This window comes from Melanostigma gelatinosum (genome assembly GCF_949748355.1).
Source record: "Melanostigma gelatinosum genome assembly, chromosome: 14".
Taxonomy (NCBI): Eukaryota; Metazoa; Chordata; class Actinopteri; order Perciformes; family Zoarcidae; genus Melanostigma; species Melanostigma gelatinosum.
Window position 1 is genome coordinate 3833941 of NC_136647.1, and position 16488 is coordinate 3850428.

The 16488-nt window shown below is 41.3% G+C and overlaps 3 protein-coding genes across 4 annotated transcripts; 2 read left to right on the plus strand and 1 right to left on the minus strand.

Annotated features, from left to right (window-relative positions):
- Positions 1 to 846: 846 nt before the first annotated feature.
- cUnh5orf24 (chromosome Un C5orf24 homolog) lies at positions 847 to 2482 on the plus strand (the record flags this gene model as incomplete). Of its 2 annotated transcripts, none has more annotated exons than XM_079282795.1 (2): positions 847 to 1004; positions 1865 to 2482. In XM_079282795.1, the coding sequence occupies exon 2, from the start codon at positions 1871 to 1873 to the stop codon at positions 2480 to 2482; it is 612 nt and encodes a 203-aa protein (XP_079138921.1). In that variant the 5' UTR covers positions 847 to 1004; positions 1865 to 1870. The 2 variants fall into 2 exon arrangements, with proteins under 2 accessions (XP_079138921.1, XP_079138922.1); XM_079282796.1 differs by having other exon boundaries at positions 1868 to 2482.
- Positions 2483 to 5793: 3311 nt separating this feature from the next.
- Positions 5794 to 11494, minus strand: LOC306787978 (uncharacterized protein). Its single transcript, XM_079283304.1, has 2 exons — positions 9790 to 11494; positions 5794 to 8154 (listed from the first exon to the last, which is right to left on the minus strand). The coding sequence occupies exons 1-2, from the start codon at positions 11460 to 11462 to the stop codon at positions 6453 to 6455; spliced, it is 3375 nt and encodes a 1124-aa protein (XP_079139430.1). The 5' UTR covers positions 11463 to 11494; the 3' UTR covers positions 5794 to 6452.
- A 1145-nt stretch (positions 11495 to 12639) lies between these two features.
- Positions 12640 to 16434, plus strand: txndc15 (thioredoxin domain containing 15). Its single transcript, XM_079283557.1, has 6 exons — positions 12640 to 12812; positions 13617 to 13936; positions 14341 to 14487; positions 14980 to 15143; positions 15439 to 15569; positions 16082 to 16434. Exons 1-6 carry the CDS (start codon positions 12716 to 12718, stop codon positions 16276 to 16278), a joined length of 1056 nt encoding a protein of 351 aa, XP_079139683.1. The 5' UTR covers positions 12640 to 12715; the 3' UTR covers positions 16279 to 16434.
- Positions 16435 to 16488: the final 54 nt, after the last annotated feature.

Here is a 16488-nt window from a genome sequence, read left to right on the forward strand (position 1 = left end):
ATATATATATATATATATTATATATATATATATATATATATATATATTTTATATATATATAGCTATAGCCGCTAACTAAGGGGTCACTCTGGCGCTAGTGGACTTTTGTTTTCTATTTTTACCATTATAAAGTGCCTTAAGTACCTTTTTTAAAGTGCTATACAAAATAAATGTGTTATTATTATTACTAGCTCGCTGGGAGGAGAGCGGGCTGAGGGACCACAGGGGGCGCTAGCTAATTCTTGTTCTGTTGCTTTGGTCTGAATTGGTGAGACAAAATCAGCCCCATACATTCATATGAATATAAGTTCAGATGGGAATAAGAAGTGGGAAATAAATTAAATGTTACATTTTTAAATAGACCTTTAAATATAAACGTCCTTTCTAAAATAGAAACTTATTCCTCTTTAAATAACTATGCCTCATTTATATCAGGATTTATTTCATATGCACATTTGTATTTATTTATTTAATATGGTGTTCAATATATTCCTGCCTACAGTTTTAATTATTCAGTAGCCTCTCCTTTGTATATTATTCATCATCGTTGGAGGGCTGTTTTTGGTGAGCGTTGTAAAACTGGTTTAAGGCTTAATTTCAGGACAACGCAACATTTTAAACAATAATTTTGCACCTGTATTGAATGCAAATAAACAATGTATTTAAAAGTGAAAACGTTTGGATGTGGAAGTGGTTCAGGAGGGGAAGGAGAAAAAAAAAAAACCTCCAATGGTGCTCTGCGCATGCTCAGACTGCGCTCCAGTCTTATTCAATTTTAATGGAAAATGGCTGCGTTTCTCATCCAAACCTCTGGAGCTGGGAAATAACACACGCACGCACAAAACCCCCACGTCTAAACCATTAACGTGCACACCGAAGCAAACCCGATGTACCGACGACCTGTGGTGCGAAAAAATATTTTTGGGAAAATGGATCGACTCACGCTTTAAGGGATGAAAGATCATTTTTAACCCTTTCTGGACCGAGATCTGCGAACAATCGAGGTACAGTAAACCACAGAGCTAATGTTGGTGTATTTAGGTTAATGTATATGTATATGTCCTAAATGTACGCATGCATGTCGGATATCTGCTCACTTTCCTTCTCTTTTGTTACTATTTCAAACCCTTTTCCTGGAAACCGTTATTCGGGCCAAAACGAGGCTGGAGCGTTACATTGTAGCAAAGTGACATGCAGGGGATTTGGGAAGGGGGGGGGGCTTTTGTCGTCAAAAATGCGGAATCCATGTACATTATTTTTTTTTGTGAATGAATATTACTACAAACTGTGTTGTGTTTGTGATCGTAAATAAAAGTCCACACCTACAGAAGACAACAACAAACAAATCTCATCAGCAGCACTCGAGCTTTTATTTCTAGCCTCATCGTTAAGTTGTGATTGTATTGCTGGAATTTAAAGAGCAGTTATGTGTGTCAGCGGTCAGAACAGTGACTTTGATTGTGATTACAGGGTTTGTTGTGTGTGATCCGAGTAATGAAACCCAACACAACGAGGTCAGAGGTCAGCTGCTGACCATGAGCAACATGCATTCAGCATCACTTTAATGAGGTTTATACTTGTTCTCAAGGTGTTTAACCCCCTTTTCTTAATCTCTGTAATCATTATCACTATACAACACAATATATACAGCGGGGTAGTTTAACAGACATGTTTTAAGGGTTCAGACACTCCGACTCAGAAAAGAAATCAGCACAACACAACAAACGTGGAAGATGAAAGCATCTTCACGATACAGGGACACGGCATTGTACTACCCAGACCACATTACTGACTCAACATAGAGACATAAGTTCTTTTTTATCTGTGATAATAACACAGTTGCAACTTATTTCCGACCCCCCAGCAGAAGATGATGCGCCAGGTGACAAGCAGCGACTTCTGCATGAACAGCAGGCCGTCGTGCCTCGCGGAGGACGGCCACCACCCGGCCTCCCACTTTGACCTGTGCACCCAGGCCAACAAGTTCTACCCTCCTCCGCCTCCGTCCGCCCTCCAGATGACCCTGGCTCCCATGGTCTTACCCGCCCAGAGCCACAAGCCCATGGTGTGCCAGAGACAGGAAGTGCTCGTGGGCTCCGCCGGAAAAATCCCCGACATCAAAAGCGCCAATCAGGCGCCGGACGACGGCAAGAAGAAGAACAAGGCCGCCGGGAAGTCGGGCCGACGCGGGAGGCCTTTGGGGACCACCAAGCTGGCCGGGTACAGGACCAGCACGGGGCGACCGCTCGGCACCACCAGAGCTGCCGGGTTCAAGACGAGCCCGGGGAGGCCGCTGGGTACGACCAGAGCGGCGGGATACAAGGTGAGCCCGGGACGGCCCCCCGGCAGCATCAAGGGCCTCTCTCGCCTCAACAAACTGGCTTATGGTAGCACCTGCAGCGGAGCGGCTTTCCCCTATCCGCTACCACACAAGGAAATCCTCTGTGAACCCTCCTGCAAAGAGAAGACGGCTAATGAGTGAAGGTTTCCACTCGCCTTCCGTCAGTCGGATAAGAGACGCATGGGCACAGGTTTCCTGATACTGGGTGGGGGGTGGGAGGGGGGGGGGGGGTTGTTGTTGTAATCTTTCCCTGTCCGCTGTGAGGATGAGAGGAGGAGATTTTCTATTATTCGTGTTGGTGTTAACTCTCTCTTTTTAGTGTGCTTTATGTATCATTTTAACACCACTGAAGGAGCGAATCATCCATTTAAAAATGTTTTATTACCGTAAACAAATGAGTTATCGGTGTGAAATCTGCTTTCCAGCACAGGACGAATTTAACTTCGTACGTTCGTCACAGTACAGTTTGAATCCCTTATTAGCTGGATAGTCACTGTTGTTCTTTGCTTTCTAAACAAATACATGAGATGCAAAAAAAAGCAGAGGGACAAGTAGCAGCACTGTTCTTCTTTTAATTTGAAAAGCAAATTGTTACGTGTAGCACCTTTATATGTGTCACATTTGTAATATGGGAGGCTTGTCAGTCTGGATTCAAACAGTTGGGGGTCAAGTGCCTTGCTCAGTGGCACTTCATTCATAGATGTACATCGTTTTCGGCCAACAGCACCCCCAAAAGCTGGAATCCAACTTTCTCCACTCGGCTCCAGAACACTAAAAAAAAAACAGACTCCTTCTACCGATGTCTCACTGTTCACTGTCTCAACATCACCTCACCAAAAGTCAACGTATTATTTGCATGCAAAATGTCATCAAAGCGACTGAGTCTACGTACAGTTTGTTGTGATAAATAACACTGTTACCCAAGTCCGAAGTAGTGTTTGTTTTTGTTTGTTTCCTTAAAGTGAATGCGTAAAGATTGACAGCAACTGACCGACGTGGACCGCCGTCTGCTGGTTTGGATGAATGGCGTTTGGATGAATGGCGTTTGGATGAATGGCGTTTGCTCTGCGTTTGTTATTTGTATTCTTGCTCACAGGTCAAACAAACACTTACAACTATTATATTGACACTGTGATGCTGAATCATGAGCAAATGAGACCATCAATGGCGGTTTTTTACACTGCGTGTTGGTGCAAACTCTGCAGACAGGTGGCGCCGTTTCTCCAGAGCAAACAGCCAAAGCTGTAGGAGTTCCATCAGAAGAACAGAGGCGTACAGAGAATCACTTCCATTACATCCACTGCCTTTAGATATGAGGAGAAAAGAACGATTAATAACCACATGTGTTGAACATTATGATAAACAGACTACAAGTCTCATTTGTTTACGATGATCACACTAAAGTATACGATTTTAAACAGTATGTATTGATGTTTCCGTTTTTTACTATTTATTTAGTTGTTTAAGGAACATTAACGTAGTATTTCCCTTTTAATCTGAAGCTGGTGTTTTTGTGAAATTCTATTGTTCAATAATTTAGTGCAAACAGGCTTGAGACAGACTTTAAAAAGATGATGTGGTTGGTTTTAATATTTGTCATTTCACAACATGCTTAGTGTACCGTGAATACATATTTGACCTTGGGGTCAAATATGTATTGTATTCAGGTTCACATCATTTAAAATCTTCAAACGTTTCCTGATGAACGTTCAGGTTTTCGGTATTATTCATAGACAAGCGTTTCAAACTGCTGAGAGTGAAGGAGTAGTGTAGCTCTCACGAGGAAATATAAAATAGTTCAATTTGGTGCAATAATCTGTTGTATGTATGTATGTATGTATTGTACTGTGGACACTTTGATACTATCACTTTTTATTATGGTTGTATTTTTATACTTGTGTACAAGGCCTTCTCTCACTCGTTCTGTTGATGTGCGAAGCGTGACCTCGTTACCGAAACGTCCCGTACAAACATCCCCTTCACCCTCCTTTACCAAAGAATAAGACGTCATCTTAACTGTAGGCATTCGTGCTTATTTGAGTTTTAAAAAACTATTCCAACTCCTCACTAACTAACCTGAGCATGACAGTTACTGTGTACAGTGTAAATGAAAAAGCACTTAGAGACCACGATCCCATTTAAAGATTGTATGATTGTTTGAATTGAACCTTTCAATTGTCGCATCTAAAAACTGGCATAAAATGCCAGTTTTTAGAATGCATTGTAAATTGCTATACATTGACGATGTATACTTAGCTCCATGCATCTTATCGTGTTTATATCATCTGTTATCTAACTCTGGAAGGAGTTGTCTTTTTAAATATAATTCTGATGTAGCCATGTTTGATATTGAACCGGTATTTTCTATTTTTGTTTAAAGTTGATGGCTGACACGATGCCCGTCTGTTTCACATCTTAAAGTGTGTCTTTTATTTACAGTGTTTACGTTCGAATGGGTTTCACTCATTGATTTAGGCTTCTATCGATGCGTATGATGAACACGCTGGTAGGATGCAGACATTCTGACACGTCACAGTATGATGAACACTGTCATGGCTGACTGAGACATATAGACGCTTACTGTGAACACCTGTCCTCCTCCTATGACGAGTCAAACACGTGTCTGTCTCGCTCCATCTTTTAGGTTTGTTCCCATAAACGTCTGCAACTTTAAGGGTGTTTTCTTACTGAAAAGCTGAAGCATGTTTTGGGGATTTCATGTCCAAAATGCTGTTTCTGTCTTGGATTTTGTTGACTTGTTGTGAGGCACTGACCCTCCAAGGAGGAGAGAAGGGAGAAGAGATTAAGGGATGATTTTGGGAAGTGGATTACCTAAAATGGACTCAATAATATGGCTCATTTATTGATACTTCAAGTTAAATCCGTGCACATGATCTGATAGTTTATTTTATAATTGAGTGATTATCCTCCGTCACCATAATCAGCATTAAATCAACACACGGTCTGTTGATGATGATTTCAAAAACATGAGCTCACATTCTGAGTGTTTCTGAGACGACGTGAAGCCAAGTTATTCCTGAAGTGTGATTGGTGAAGCCTGTAAAGATTTCCATTCTTCCCAATTTGTTCCTGCATGCTTGTTGTGGAATGTTCAAAAGTTGTGTAATAAATCTGAAAGTAACACATTCTGCTGAAATGTTGTCTTGAAATGTTTTCGTTTGCAAAAGAGTCACAATTTTACACGAGGGGTTTATTTGATTGTCTTTTAGTTTTTGTCTCTGAACAAAATATCTTTAAAAAACACATTCAATGGAAATCAATGAAGCAGGAAACAAACAGATGTTTGTGATACTCTGACAGTGAAAGGAAGAACACAGTTTTTTTAAAGAATAGCAGTTTATTGATAAAATGCTGACATGTCACAATTTATTCATTTGCAGGATTTTGAACATTGACTTTTCATAAATGTTTCCAAAAACAATTGACTTCACTCTAAGAAAGATGATTAACAAACCTTTATTCTGAGGGTTACATGTACGATTATATCAGAACATTTTACTGTTCATTTTCTTTGCATACATTTAAAACATTTAAAGAAGTAATGTGACTTTCTTTATATCAGTACAGTTGCAGCACACAGACAGCAGTATGCAGACTACAAAGTCAATGTTAAACTATACAACATGTTTAGGAAGATATGGTACAACTTAAAATTACAATGTTTTACGTTTTATATGACAAATCTGGCAGATAATCAAAAATGGAAATTGAAATCAATTAATTTAGATTTTTACATACATGACTCGTGATTGTTGTTATTTTTTACATATAAGACCATTAAAATGAAAAAATAATTCAATTTTAAGTTGAACAAAAAATAATCAGCAGACATTTTGCATATGCACTGTTTTCAATGCACAGAATATAATGAAAATGTTTAGCAGATTTAACATCGAGTTTTAAAAAGTTAAATTCCTGTCAAGCAACAAAAAAGACATTTTCACAATTTCAGTGAATTGCTCTGATGAAAACAAAACAACTTAAATCCTGATAGAAATCACCAGAGTCCCACCCACTATGTTTGGTTGCTGCAGTGCAGACACACCTCTACATTCACTGTCTAGAGGTGAATCATTATTTAAACTCTTGTCTACTTGAGCTCACACAACTCAGCAGAGTCTCCAGGAGATAAAGGAAGCCAGAATCCAGCAAAGAGAGGCTGAGTGAACGTGGTCTGGACTCTGTGGAGGAGAGTCATGGTTGTAGACACGCTGTAGTAAGACAGAGTACCTGCCCTGTGATCCAGATAAACTCCTATTCTGGAGGACTGAGGGCCTGAGACTGAAGTAAGAGTTTTGTTATGTCTGAATATATAACGACCACTGTAACATTCTAATGACCAAGATTTGTCATTATATCCAAATCCACATTCATCCATGGTCCCTGTTCTGCTAATATCCTTGTATGCAACTGAAATATTAACTCTCTTGCTCCACTCCACCTCCCAGTAGCATCGTCCAGTCAGACCCTCTCTACTCAGGACCTGCCACCTTTCAACAAATCTGTCTGGGTGACTCAAATACAACTGTTCTGCTGCCATTAATGTTGCTTTTCTGTTCCTGTCACACAATGACAAACATGTATGTGCTGTGTTTGGATCCAGTGTGATTTGACTGGAATAGTTCATGAACTCAGCTCTGGTTCTGGGCTCTGCTTGAGGCAGTAAAACATCTACTTCAGTCACTGCCAGAGAGATCTTTCCCCACTCCTCACTCAGAACAGCCTGCAGTTTATCTCTGGCCTCTGACACCGCTGCTGCCACATCCTTAAAGGAGCACAGAGGATGGATATCAGCGCTGGGTAGGTCTTTAGACTCACTCAGACGGGACAGTGAGGGGTAGTTGTTCAGGAAATGGAGGTGATCCTCTGTGCGTGACAGCAGCTCCAGTTCAGCGTCTTTCCTCCGCAGCTCATCGATCTCCTGCTGCAGCTTCACCTCAAGCGCTTCAGCTTGACTCACTTGAGTTTTCTGCTGGGATCTGATCTGCTGCTTCACCTCAGAACTTCTTTTCTCAATCAGACGACTCAACTCAGTGAAGATCTTCTCACTGTCCCTCACAGCGTCATCGGCCGAAAGATTGATAGTCCCCACCTTCTGTCGAAGCACCTTGACGTCTTTCTCTCTGTCCTGGACTCTCTGTTGGATCTTTTGCCGACTCGCCCCGAGCTCCGTCTGCCTCTCAGCCCTCTCTGCTGCAGCGGAGACGGTGTCGTGGCCTTTATGATCATCCATGGAGCAGAGATAGCAGATGCACTGCTGATCAGTGCGGCAGAAGATCTTCATCACCTCGTCGTGCCGAGAGCAGATGCTCTCCTGGAGCTTTAAAGTGGCTTCAACCAGCTTGTGTTTCTTTAATGGAGCAACATCGTAGTGAGGCTGGAGGTGTTGCTCACAGTAAGAGGCCATACACATCAGGCAGGACTTGAAGGCTTTCAGCTTCATCCCAGAGCAGAAATCACAGGCCACGTCTCCAGGTCCCGCATAGGAACGATCAGATGAAGCAGCTTGAAGTCCTACTTCCTTCAGTTCCTCCACTAACTCTGCTAACACGGTACTTTTCACCAGGACAGGCCTCGATGTGAAGCTCCGCCTGCACTGAGGGCAGCTGTTCGTGTTCTTGTTCTTGTTCTCCTCATCCCAGCAGTCTTTAATACAGCTCATGCAGTAGCTGTGCCCACAGGGGATGGTCACCGGATCCTTTAGAAGATCCAGACAGATTGAACAGCTGCGTTTTTCTCGATCCTGTCGTATCCCTTGCTGTGCCATTTCTTCTCTAGACGACAGCGAGTGTCTGTAAGTTTCACTCTCTGTTTATAAAAGCTGTGCTCATTTCCTCAATGTGTGTCCACTGATCTGCAGTGTAAGGGCTTTTCAGCTCTTACAGTTGATCACATGGTGTTTACACCCATCTTTTAACTGGCAGATCTGTGAAAGGGGAGGGAACGACAAATATCTGAGCTGAGTAGACTTTGAGCAGGAGGAACCTCCCCTCCAGCAGTAAATAGAGTCGGTGTGGGGTTATCAAGTTGTGCTTCATTCCAGGAAGAGGAGCTGTTTGAGAGTTGCAGTGTTTCTTTAGTCGTCAGTTACATTCTTCCTTTTAGATAAATACAGATTTTATAATGGAATACATGCTCTGAGAACCAGTTTTCAATGGAACATGATACTACTACTATTGTTACTACTTCCACTCATACAATATAGAGTACTAATCGGTAAACATTATCCTCCGTCACCATAATCAGCATTCAATCAACACACGGCCTGTTGATGATGATTTCAAAAACATGAGCTCACATTCTGAGTGTTTCTGAGACGACGTGAAGCCAAGTTATTCCTGAAGTGTGATTGGTGAAGCCTGTAAAGATTCCCATTATTCCCAATTTATTCCTGCATGCTTGTTGTGGAATGTTCAAAAGTTGTGTAATAAATCTGAAAGTAACACATTCTGCTGAAATGTTGTCTTGAAATGTTTTCGTTTGCAAAAGAGTCACAATTTTACACGAGAGGGTTTATTTGATTGTCTTTTAGTTTTTGTCTCTGAACAAAATATCTTTAAAAAACACATTCAATGGAAATCAGATAAGCAGGAAACAGACAGATGTTTGTGATACTCTGACAGTGAAAGGAACAACACAGTTTTTTTTAAAGAATCGCAGTTTATTGATAAAATGCTGACATGTCACAATTTATTCATTTGCAGGATTTTGAACATTGACTTTTCATAAATGTTTCCAAAAACAATTGACTTCACTCTAAGAAAGATGATTAACAAACCTTTATTCTGAGGGTTACATGTACGATTATATCAGAACATTTTACTGTTCATTTTCTTTGCATACATTTAAAACATTTAAAGAAGTAATGTGACTTTCTTTATATCAGTACAGTTGCAGCACACAGACAGCAGTATGCAGAGTACTACAAAGTCAATGTTAAACTATACAACATGTTTAGGAAGATATGGTACAACTTAAAATTACAATGTTTTACGTTTTATGTTACATAAATCTGGCAGATAATCAAAAATGGAAATTTAAATCAATTCATTTAGATTTTTACATACATGACTCGTGATTATTGTTATTTTTTTTTTACATATAAGACCATTTAAATGAAAAACGAATTCAATTTTAAGTTGAACAAAAAATAATCAGCAGACATTTTGCATATGCACTATTTTCAATGCACAGAATATAATGAAAATGTTTAGCAGATTTAACATAGAGTTTTAAAAAGTTAAATTCCTGTCAAGCAACAAAAAAGACATTTTCACAATTTCAGTGAATTGCTCTGATGAAAACAAAACAACTTAAATCCTGAAAGAAATCACCAGAGTCCCACCCACTATGTTTGGTTGCTGCAGTGCAGACACACCTCTACATTCACTGTCTAGAGGTGAATCATTATTTAAACTCTTGTCTACTTGAGCTCACACAACTCAGCAGTTCCTCCAGTAGATAAAGGAAGCCAGAATCCAGCAAAGAGAGGCTGAGTGAACGTGGTCTGGACTCTGTGGAGGAGAGTCATGGTTGTAGACACGCTGTAGTAAGACAGAGTACCTGCCCTGTGATCCAGATAAACTCCTATTCTGGAGGACTGAGGGCCTGAGACTGAAGTTTCAGTTTTGTTATGTCTGAATATATAACGACCACTGTAACATTCTAATGACCAAGATTTGTCATTACATCCAAATCCACATTCCTCCATGGTCCCTGTTCTGCTAATATCCTTGTATGCAACTGAAATAATAACTCCCTTGCTCCACTCCACCTCCCAGTAGCATCGTCCAGTCAGACCCTCTCTACTCAAGACCTGCCACCTTTCAACAAATCTGTCTGGGTGACTCAAATACAACTGTTCTGCTGCCATTAATGTTGCTTTTCTGTTCCTGTCACACAATGACAAACATTTATGTGCTGTGTTTGGATCCAGTGTGATTTGACTGGAATGTTTCATGAACTCAGCTCTGGTTCTGGGCTCTGCTTGAGGCAGTAAAACATCTACTTCAGTCACTGCCAGAGAGATCTTTCCCCACTCCTCACTCAGAACAGCCTGCAGTTTATCTCTGGCCTCTGACACCGCTGCTGCCACATCCTTAAAGGAGCACAGAGGATGGATATCAGCGCTGGGTAGGTCTTTAGACTCACTCAGACGGGACAGTGAGGGGTAGTTGTTCAGGAAATGGAGGTGATCCTCTGTGCGTGACAGCAGCTCCAGTTCAGCGTCTTTCCTCCGCAGCTCATCGATCTCCTGCTGCAGCTTCACCTCAAGCGCTTCAGCTTGACTCACTTGAGTTTTCTGCTGGGATCTGATCTGCTGCTTCACCTCAGAACTTCTTTTCTCAATCAGACGACTCAACTCAGTGAAGATCTTCTCACTGTCCCTCACAGCGTCATCGGCCGAAAGATTGATAGTCCCCACCTTCTGTCGAAGCACCTTGACGTCTTTCTCTCTGTCCTGGACTCTCTGTTGGATCTTTTGCCGACTCGCCCCGAGCTCCGTCTGCCTCTCAGCCCTCTCTGCTGCAGCGGAGACGGTGTCGTGGCCTTTATGATCATCCATGGAGCAGAGATAACAGATGCACTGCTGATCAGTGCGGCAGAAGATCTTCATCACCTCGTCGTGCCGAGAGCAGATGCTCTCCTGGAGCTTTAAAGTGGCTTCAACCAGCTTGTGTTTCTTTAATGGAGCAACATCGTAGTGAGGCTGGAGGTGTTGCTCACAGTAAGAGGCCATACACACCAGGCAGGACTTGAAGGCTTTCAGCTTCATCCCAGAGCAGAAATCACAGGCCACGTCTCCAGGTCCCGCATAGGAACGATCAGATGAAGCAGCTTGAAGTCCTACTTCCTTCAGTTCCTCCACTAACTCTGCTAACACGGTACTTTTCACCAGGACAGGCCTCGATGTGAAGCTCCGCCTGCACTGAGGGCAGCTGTGCGTGTTCTTGTTCTTGTTCTCCTCATCCCAGCAGTCTTTAATACAGCTCATGCAGTAGCTGTGCCCACAGGGGATGGTCACCGGATCCTTTAGAAGATCCAGACAGATTGAACAGCTGCGTTTTTCTCGATCCTGTCGTATCCCTTGCTGTGCCATTTCTTCTCTCGACGACAGCGAGTGTCTGTAAGTTTCACTCTCTGTTTATAAAAGCTGTGCTCATTTCCTCAATGTGTGTCCACTGATCTGCAGTGTAAGGGCTTTTCAGCTCTTACAGTTGATCACATGGTGTTTACACCCATCTTTTAACTGGCAGATCTGTGAAAGGGGAGGGAACGACAAATATCTGAGCTGAGTAGACTTTGAGCAGGAGGAACCTCCCCTCCAGCAGTAAATAGAGTCGGTGTGGGGTTATCAAGTTGTGCTTCATTCCAGGAAGAGGAGCTGTTTGAGAGTTGCAGTGTTTAGTCGTCAGTTACATTCTTCCTTTTAGATAAATACAGATTTTATAATGGAATACATGCTCTGAGAACCAGTTTTCCCGATGCAACATGATATTACTATTTGCTATACTTCCACTGATACAAAATATATAATACACAACATCAAAACTTTTTATGACATTAATTTGGCCGATGCTCAAAAATCCAAATCCATTTCTACATTTTTACATACATGACCCTTTCATTTATTTTTTGTTGTATTTTTTTTTAACATAATAAAGCCCATTCATCCAATAATAACACAATTCTGTTTTAAGTTGGACAAAAACAGATTTGTAATTCAAAATGCATATATTGCATGTATGCAATATATTACAATCACAAGTATGTAATGACAATGGCAGTAAATATACCAACAACACAAAATAGTCTATTTAAATAAATACAGATACTTATATATTATTCAACACACAGGAATTAATTAAATTACACAAATCAGTACATTTCAGCCGTATAATCTATATAGGTCATTTGACATTATGCTGTGCAAATCATTTAATTGATATTCAATTAATCACTTCAGCTAACGGAATTCCTTTTGATACAATCTTGAAAATACGGTGTATTTCAGTGGTTAAATCGGGATTTCCCTTCTGTATAGATACAAGACAACCAAATCTTTAGTTATTTATTTCTATCTAGTTGTACTACAGAGAAACACGCCACATATGGGCGTGTATTTCAAACGTAAATCAAAAGATATAACGTCAATCTTTTTTGTTGTTGTTGCAAATAGTCACTCCGGAAGTCGTCTCTATGCCCGGAAGTATAATTCGGTGGTGCAACATGTATTGTCTTCCGCCACCGGTCGGAAACATTCTTTTCCTGTGAGACGAAAAACATCATGTCACATCTCAACATGTCGTGATAGTCGTTCATATTTGCATCTAGCTAAATAAAAAAAGAAATATGACGGTGATTTTAAATAAACTTCACATCCCTTATGTTTTCTTTTTTATGTTCTATCATTCTGATGTTTTGAAGTATTCGGCTGTGACCGCACAAGGTAAGAGATTGACAGCAGCTTTTTTTTTTTAAGCTAGCAAAACACTGCAAACTGGCCGTTAACGCTAACTAACGGCTAACTTGTTATCATACTGCTAATTGCATTTTTATGCCAAGAAGCTAGTTCGTTGTCTCAATTATGTGTTCAGGATTTAACAAGACATCAAACGAACCCTGTCCATCAAACTAGTGGATGTTATACATTATTAGAGATGGTGTAACGTTAATTACACTCATAATCAAACGTTTATAGTCACATTAACGTTACACTTTTTAATATCTGGATTTTAGCATTAACTAACTGAGCTGTAAAGCTAGTGATGCTTTGTTTAGGAAATCGTATGATTTGACCTTATTGGGCAGGACCTAGCAAGAGCTAATTCGACCTTTACTTCATGCTCACCTCTTTAAAACATCGCCATTACCTTCCAGAAGAAAGGGTTTTTACGTATAAGATCGCATTAGTTTTAGCTAGGTGTACCTTATTAACTGGCAACTTGACCTCCTCCAGCCGGACTGAATTGCCATTTCATATCACTTCCATCTGTCACTGAACACATCAGAGATGTGGGTTGTGATTTAGAGGTCTGGAAACCTTCCTTTACTCAGTAATATTCATGGTACATAACTTACGGCAAACACATTTAGAGCCTGTTTTTATAAATAAGAGATCATCTTTAGAGAAACCTTAAAAAAAAGCGTATCTTCAGCATCGTCGTACACTTTCAAAAGGAAAACAAGGAGGATATCCTCAGAGAAATGTCTTCTGTACTGAATTTGATCAATTATTGCTTATGTTTTTCAGAAAATGATGATTCCCTGGAGCTCATGCTGTCAGAGGACGCAGTGTCCGATATGGAAAACAGCCCCAAATTTGTGGAGTTAGAAGACCTGGACTCTCTGCCGAAGAGGCAGTTCAAGACGGCTGAGATGGCAGATGCTGTGATGGGAACCGAAGCCCCCATCGACCCGTCTGACATCGAGTCCCTGTTCCCCAAAAATGTGAAAGACTACCAGTCAGGCTTCTCCCCGCCTTGCGATGAGAACAGTGCCCAGTGTGAGTCACCTGCTCTGGCTGCTAAAGGAGCGTCGATGGAGGACATGAGCGACGACTCATCGCAGCAGGTAACTCACTACAACATGAATGGGAGTTGTTGTGTTTTCTTTTCTTTATACATATATTTCTAATTTAGTTGACAGCTGATAATTAATTAATTCATTACCTGTTAATCCTGCCCTCACCCCCCCAAAAAACATTAAAAAAACAACCCCAAAACAGAAAGTAATAAGCTAAAATCATGCAGAACGACCTCCTTAAGCTTGGTCTGGGTTTAGATTAGAGCTGAAACGATTCGTCAATCAATTAGTTGAGCAACAGAAAATGCATCTGCTCTGCTATATTGATAATCGATGAATAATTTCCGTATTTATTTGAAGCCGCAACACCAACAGCAATAAGTCCGTTGTAGTTTATATTTGGTGTCATTCTGAAGCCCGATGTGGACTTCTCTCTGGATGTTTACCCCCAGATCACTCTCGACATCGTGCACGCCGACATCCTGCCGTCCGAGGAGCAGAACGCCACAGAGACCGCCAAGATGTACAAGGTGACCTGCGATAAGAGGAACATCACAGGAATTGACGATTTCACCGTGCAGGTCCTCAACGCTTCACAGGTATTCATGCTGCCATCAGCACTGCCGACATCTGAACGCTTTTCCTCAATTTGTTCGTACGTTTAACTTAAGACAACTTAGAGCTTAACAGGTGTTATCATGTTTAGTGAACCCTTAAACATGTTATTCATTTAGCTTCATTATTATAGACCAAGGACTGTAGGTGGTAAGCTAATAATGGACAGTTTTACTTCCTACCAGGCTTATGGGTTCATCAACGGAAACCTGTTAGTAAGTGTTTGATCTGCTTTTGACAAAACACACAAACTGCTTAACAGGCAACAGACAACTACCTGAGCAGAGGTAATCGAATGTATTTGTCAAACGCTATATTGATGCCAACAAACCAGAGCTTGCAGACTCATTTGCAAATAAAATGCGAACAAGAGAGAAAAGGGATGCATGTTCTGGGAAAGCTGCTTTAAGAATAAACATACATCGTATTTAAGAATCCATCCCTCAGTCTGCGTCTTTGTTCCTCTGTTCTCTCAGGACCTGATGGACTTCCTGAACGCTAACGGCACAGAGTGCTCCGTAGTGCTGTTCTTCACCGCCTGGTGCCAGTTCTCAGCCAGCCTGGCACCTCACTTCAACGCCCTGCCCCGAGTCTTTCCCAGCATGCACTTCCTGGCACTGGATGCCTCGCAGCACAGCAGGTGAACGGTCATGACTTCTGGTATTAATGTGTGTCATCGTGGTCTTTTATCATCTGTTGTTCGGGTGACATTAGCTTGTGTCTGGTGGAAATATCACTCACAGTTTTATTAGCAAATAGTAAACTAGCTAATTTCAATAACTTTTCATAGAGTCTCAACCAAAACTGAACATTTTTATGTTTATTAAGAACATTTTTAATTATTTAAATAAATGTCAATCATGTTAGACCAGATCAGCAACTCAGGTGAATATCTAAAACAGAGCCGTGTGTTGTCCGTCTCCGTCTTCCACCAGCCTCTCCACGAGGTTCGGGACCGTGGCAGTGCCCAACATCCTGCTGTTCCAGGGGGCCAAACCAATGGCTCGCTTCAACCACACCGACAGAACACTGGAGACGCTCACCTCCTTCATCGGCAACCAGACAGGTACAAACTGAGTGGAAGAAGTCCGTAATAATGCAGTTTTTAGGTTTCAGCATAGACTAGACTGTGTATAAGAAGTGTACGTAGTCACCTCGACGTCACCCATTGGTTCATGGATTGATGCTTTAGACTTTAGGACTCGAGTTCGGCATTTTGGCCGTTCCCATCTTGGCTTTTTTGCAACTATTTGACTCTAAATGGACCATAATTTACTCAATGAATATCATGCTGTATTGAAGAAGACTTGAAACTAGAGATTGAGACCATAAACTCATGTTTACAATGTTTACTGAGGTAATAAATCAAGAGAGAAGTAGAGTCATTTTCTCATAGACTTCTATACAACCAGAGGAGTTGCAGATTTTAAGACACTTCTGCATTAGAAAACAGTCTGGATCATAAAAACATATACAGGTTAATATCAGGGATATAGATATGTATATACAGTATCAGATCTTAAGTATACGAGTAGTTTGTCATGTTTTTCTCCACCTGCACCGTTAATGTGTTTTCAGGGTTTGAAGTCGGCCTCGACCAAAACGTGACTGAGACCGACCGCCTCGGCCCCCTCCTCAGCGTCCCGGTGAAGAGCATCGACTGGCTGCTGGTCTTCTCCATCCTCTTCATCACAGGCTTCACCATCTACGCCATCCTGCGGACAGACAGCATCCGCTGGCTCATACCGGGACAGGAGCACGAGCACCAGGACTGAAAACACAGCCGGACCGCAAGACACTGGACGTGAACGATTATTTGAAGAACGATTTCATTTTGTTCATTAAAATTAACAGTTGCTAATTAGCTTACATTTCAAGTATGTGATGAACGAAATAAATGTGTGTGAGCCATTGGAATTCATATTAAAGAATGTAGTGATTTGTAACTGTTGTCTTTCAGGTCTTTTGTATTGCGTGTGAGTCAG

What these genes read in the sequence shown, in the direction of transcription:
- LOC306787978 (XM_079283304.1), bottom strand. Translation starts at nt 11,462, where the DNA reads ATGGCACAGCAAGGGATACGACAGGATCGAGAAAAACGCAGCTGTTCA. An exon ending in GCTGAGTTGTGTGAGCTCAA is followed by an intron (nt 8,155 to 9,789) that starts GTAGACAAGAGT and finishes TGAAACTTACAG; the next exon opens with ACACTCGCTGTCGTCTAGAG.
- txndc15 (XM_079283557.1), top strand. Translation starts at nt 12,716, where the DNA reads ATGACGGTGATTTTAAATAAACTTCACATCCCTTATGTTTTCTTTTTT. An exon ending in GATGCCTCGCAGCACAGCAG is followed by an intron (nt 15,144 to 15,438) that starts GTGAACGGTCAT and finishes GTCTTCCACCAG; the next exon opens with CCTCTCCACGAGGTTCGGGA. An exon ending in CTTCATCGGCAACCAGACAG is followed by an intron (nt 15,570 to 16,081) that starts GTACAAACTGAG and finishes ATGTGTTTTCAG; the next exon opens with GGTTTGAAGTCGGCCTCGAC.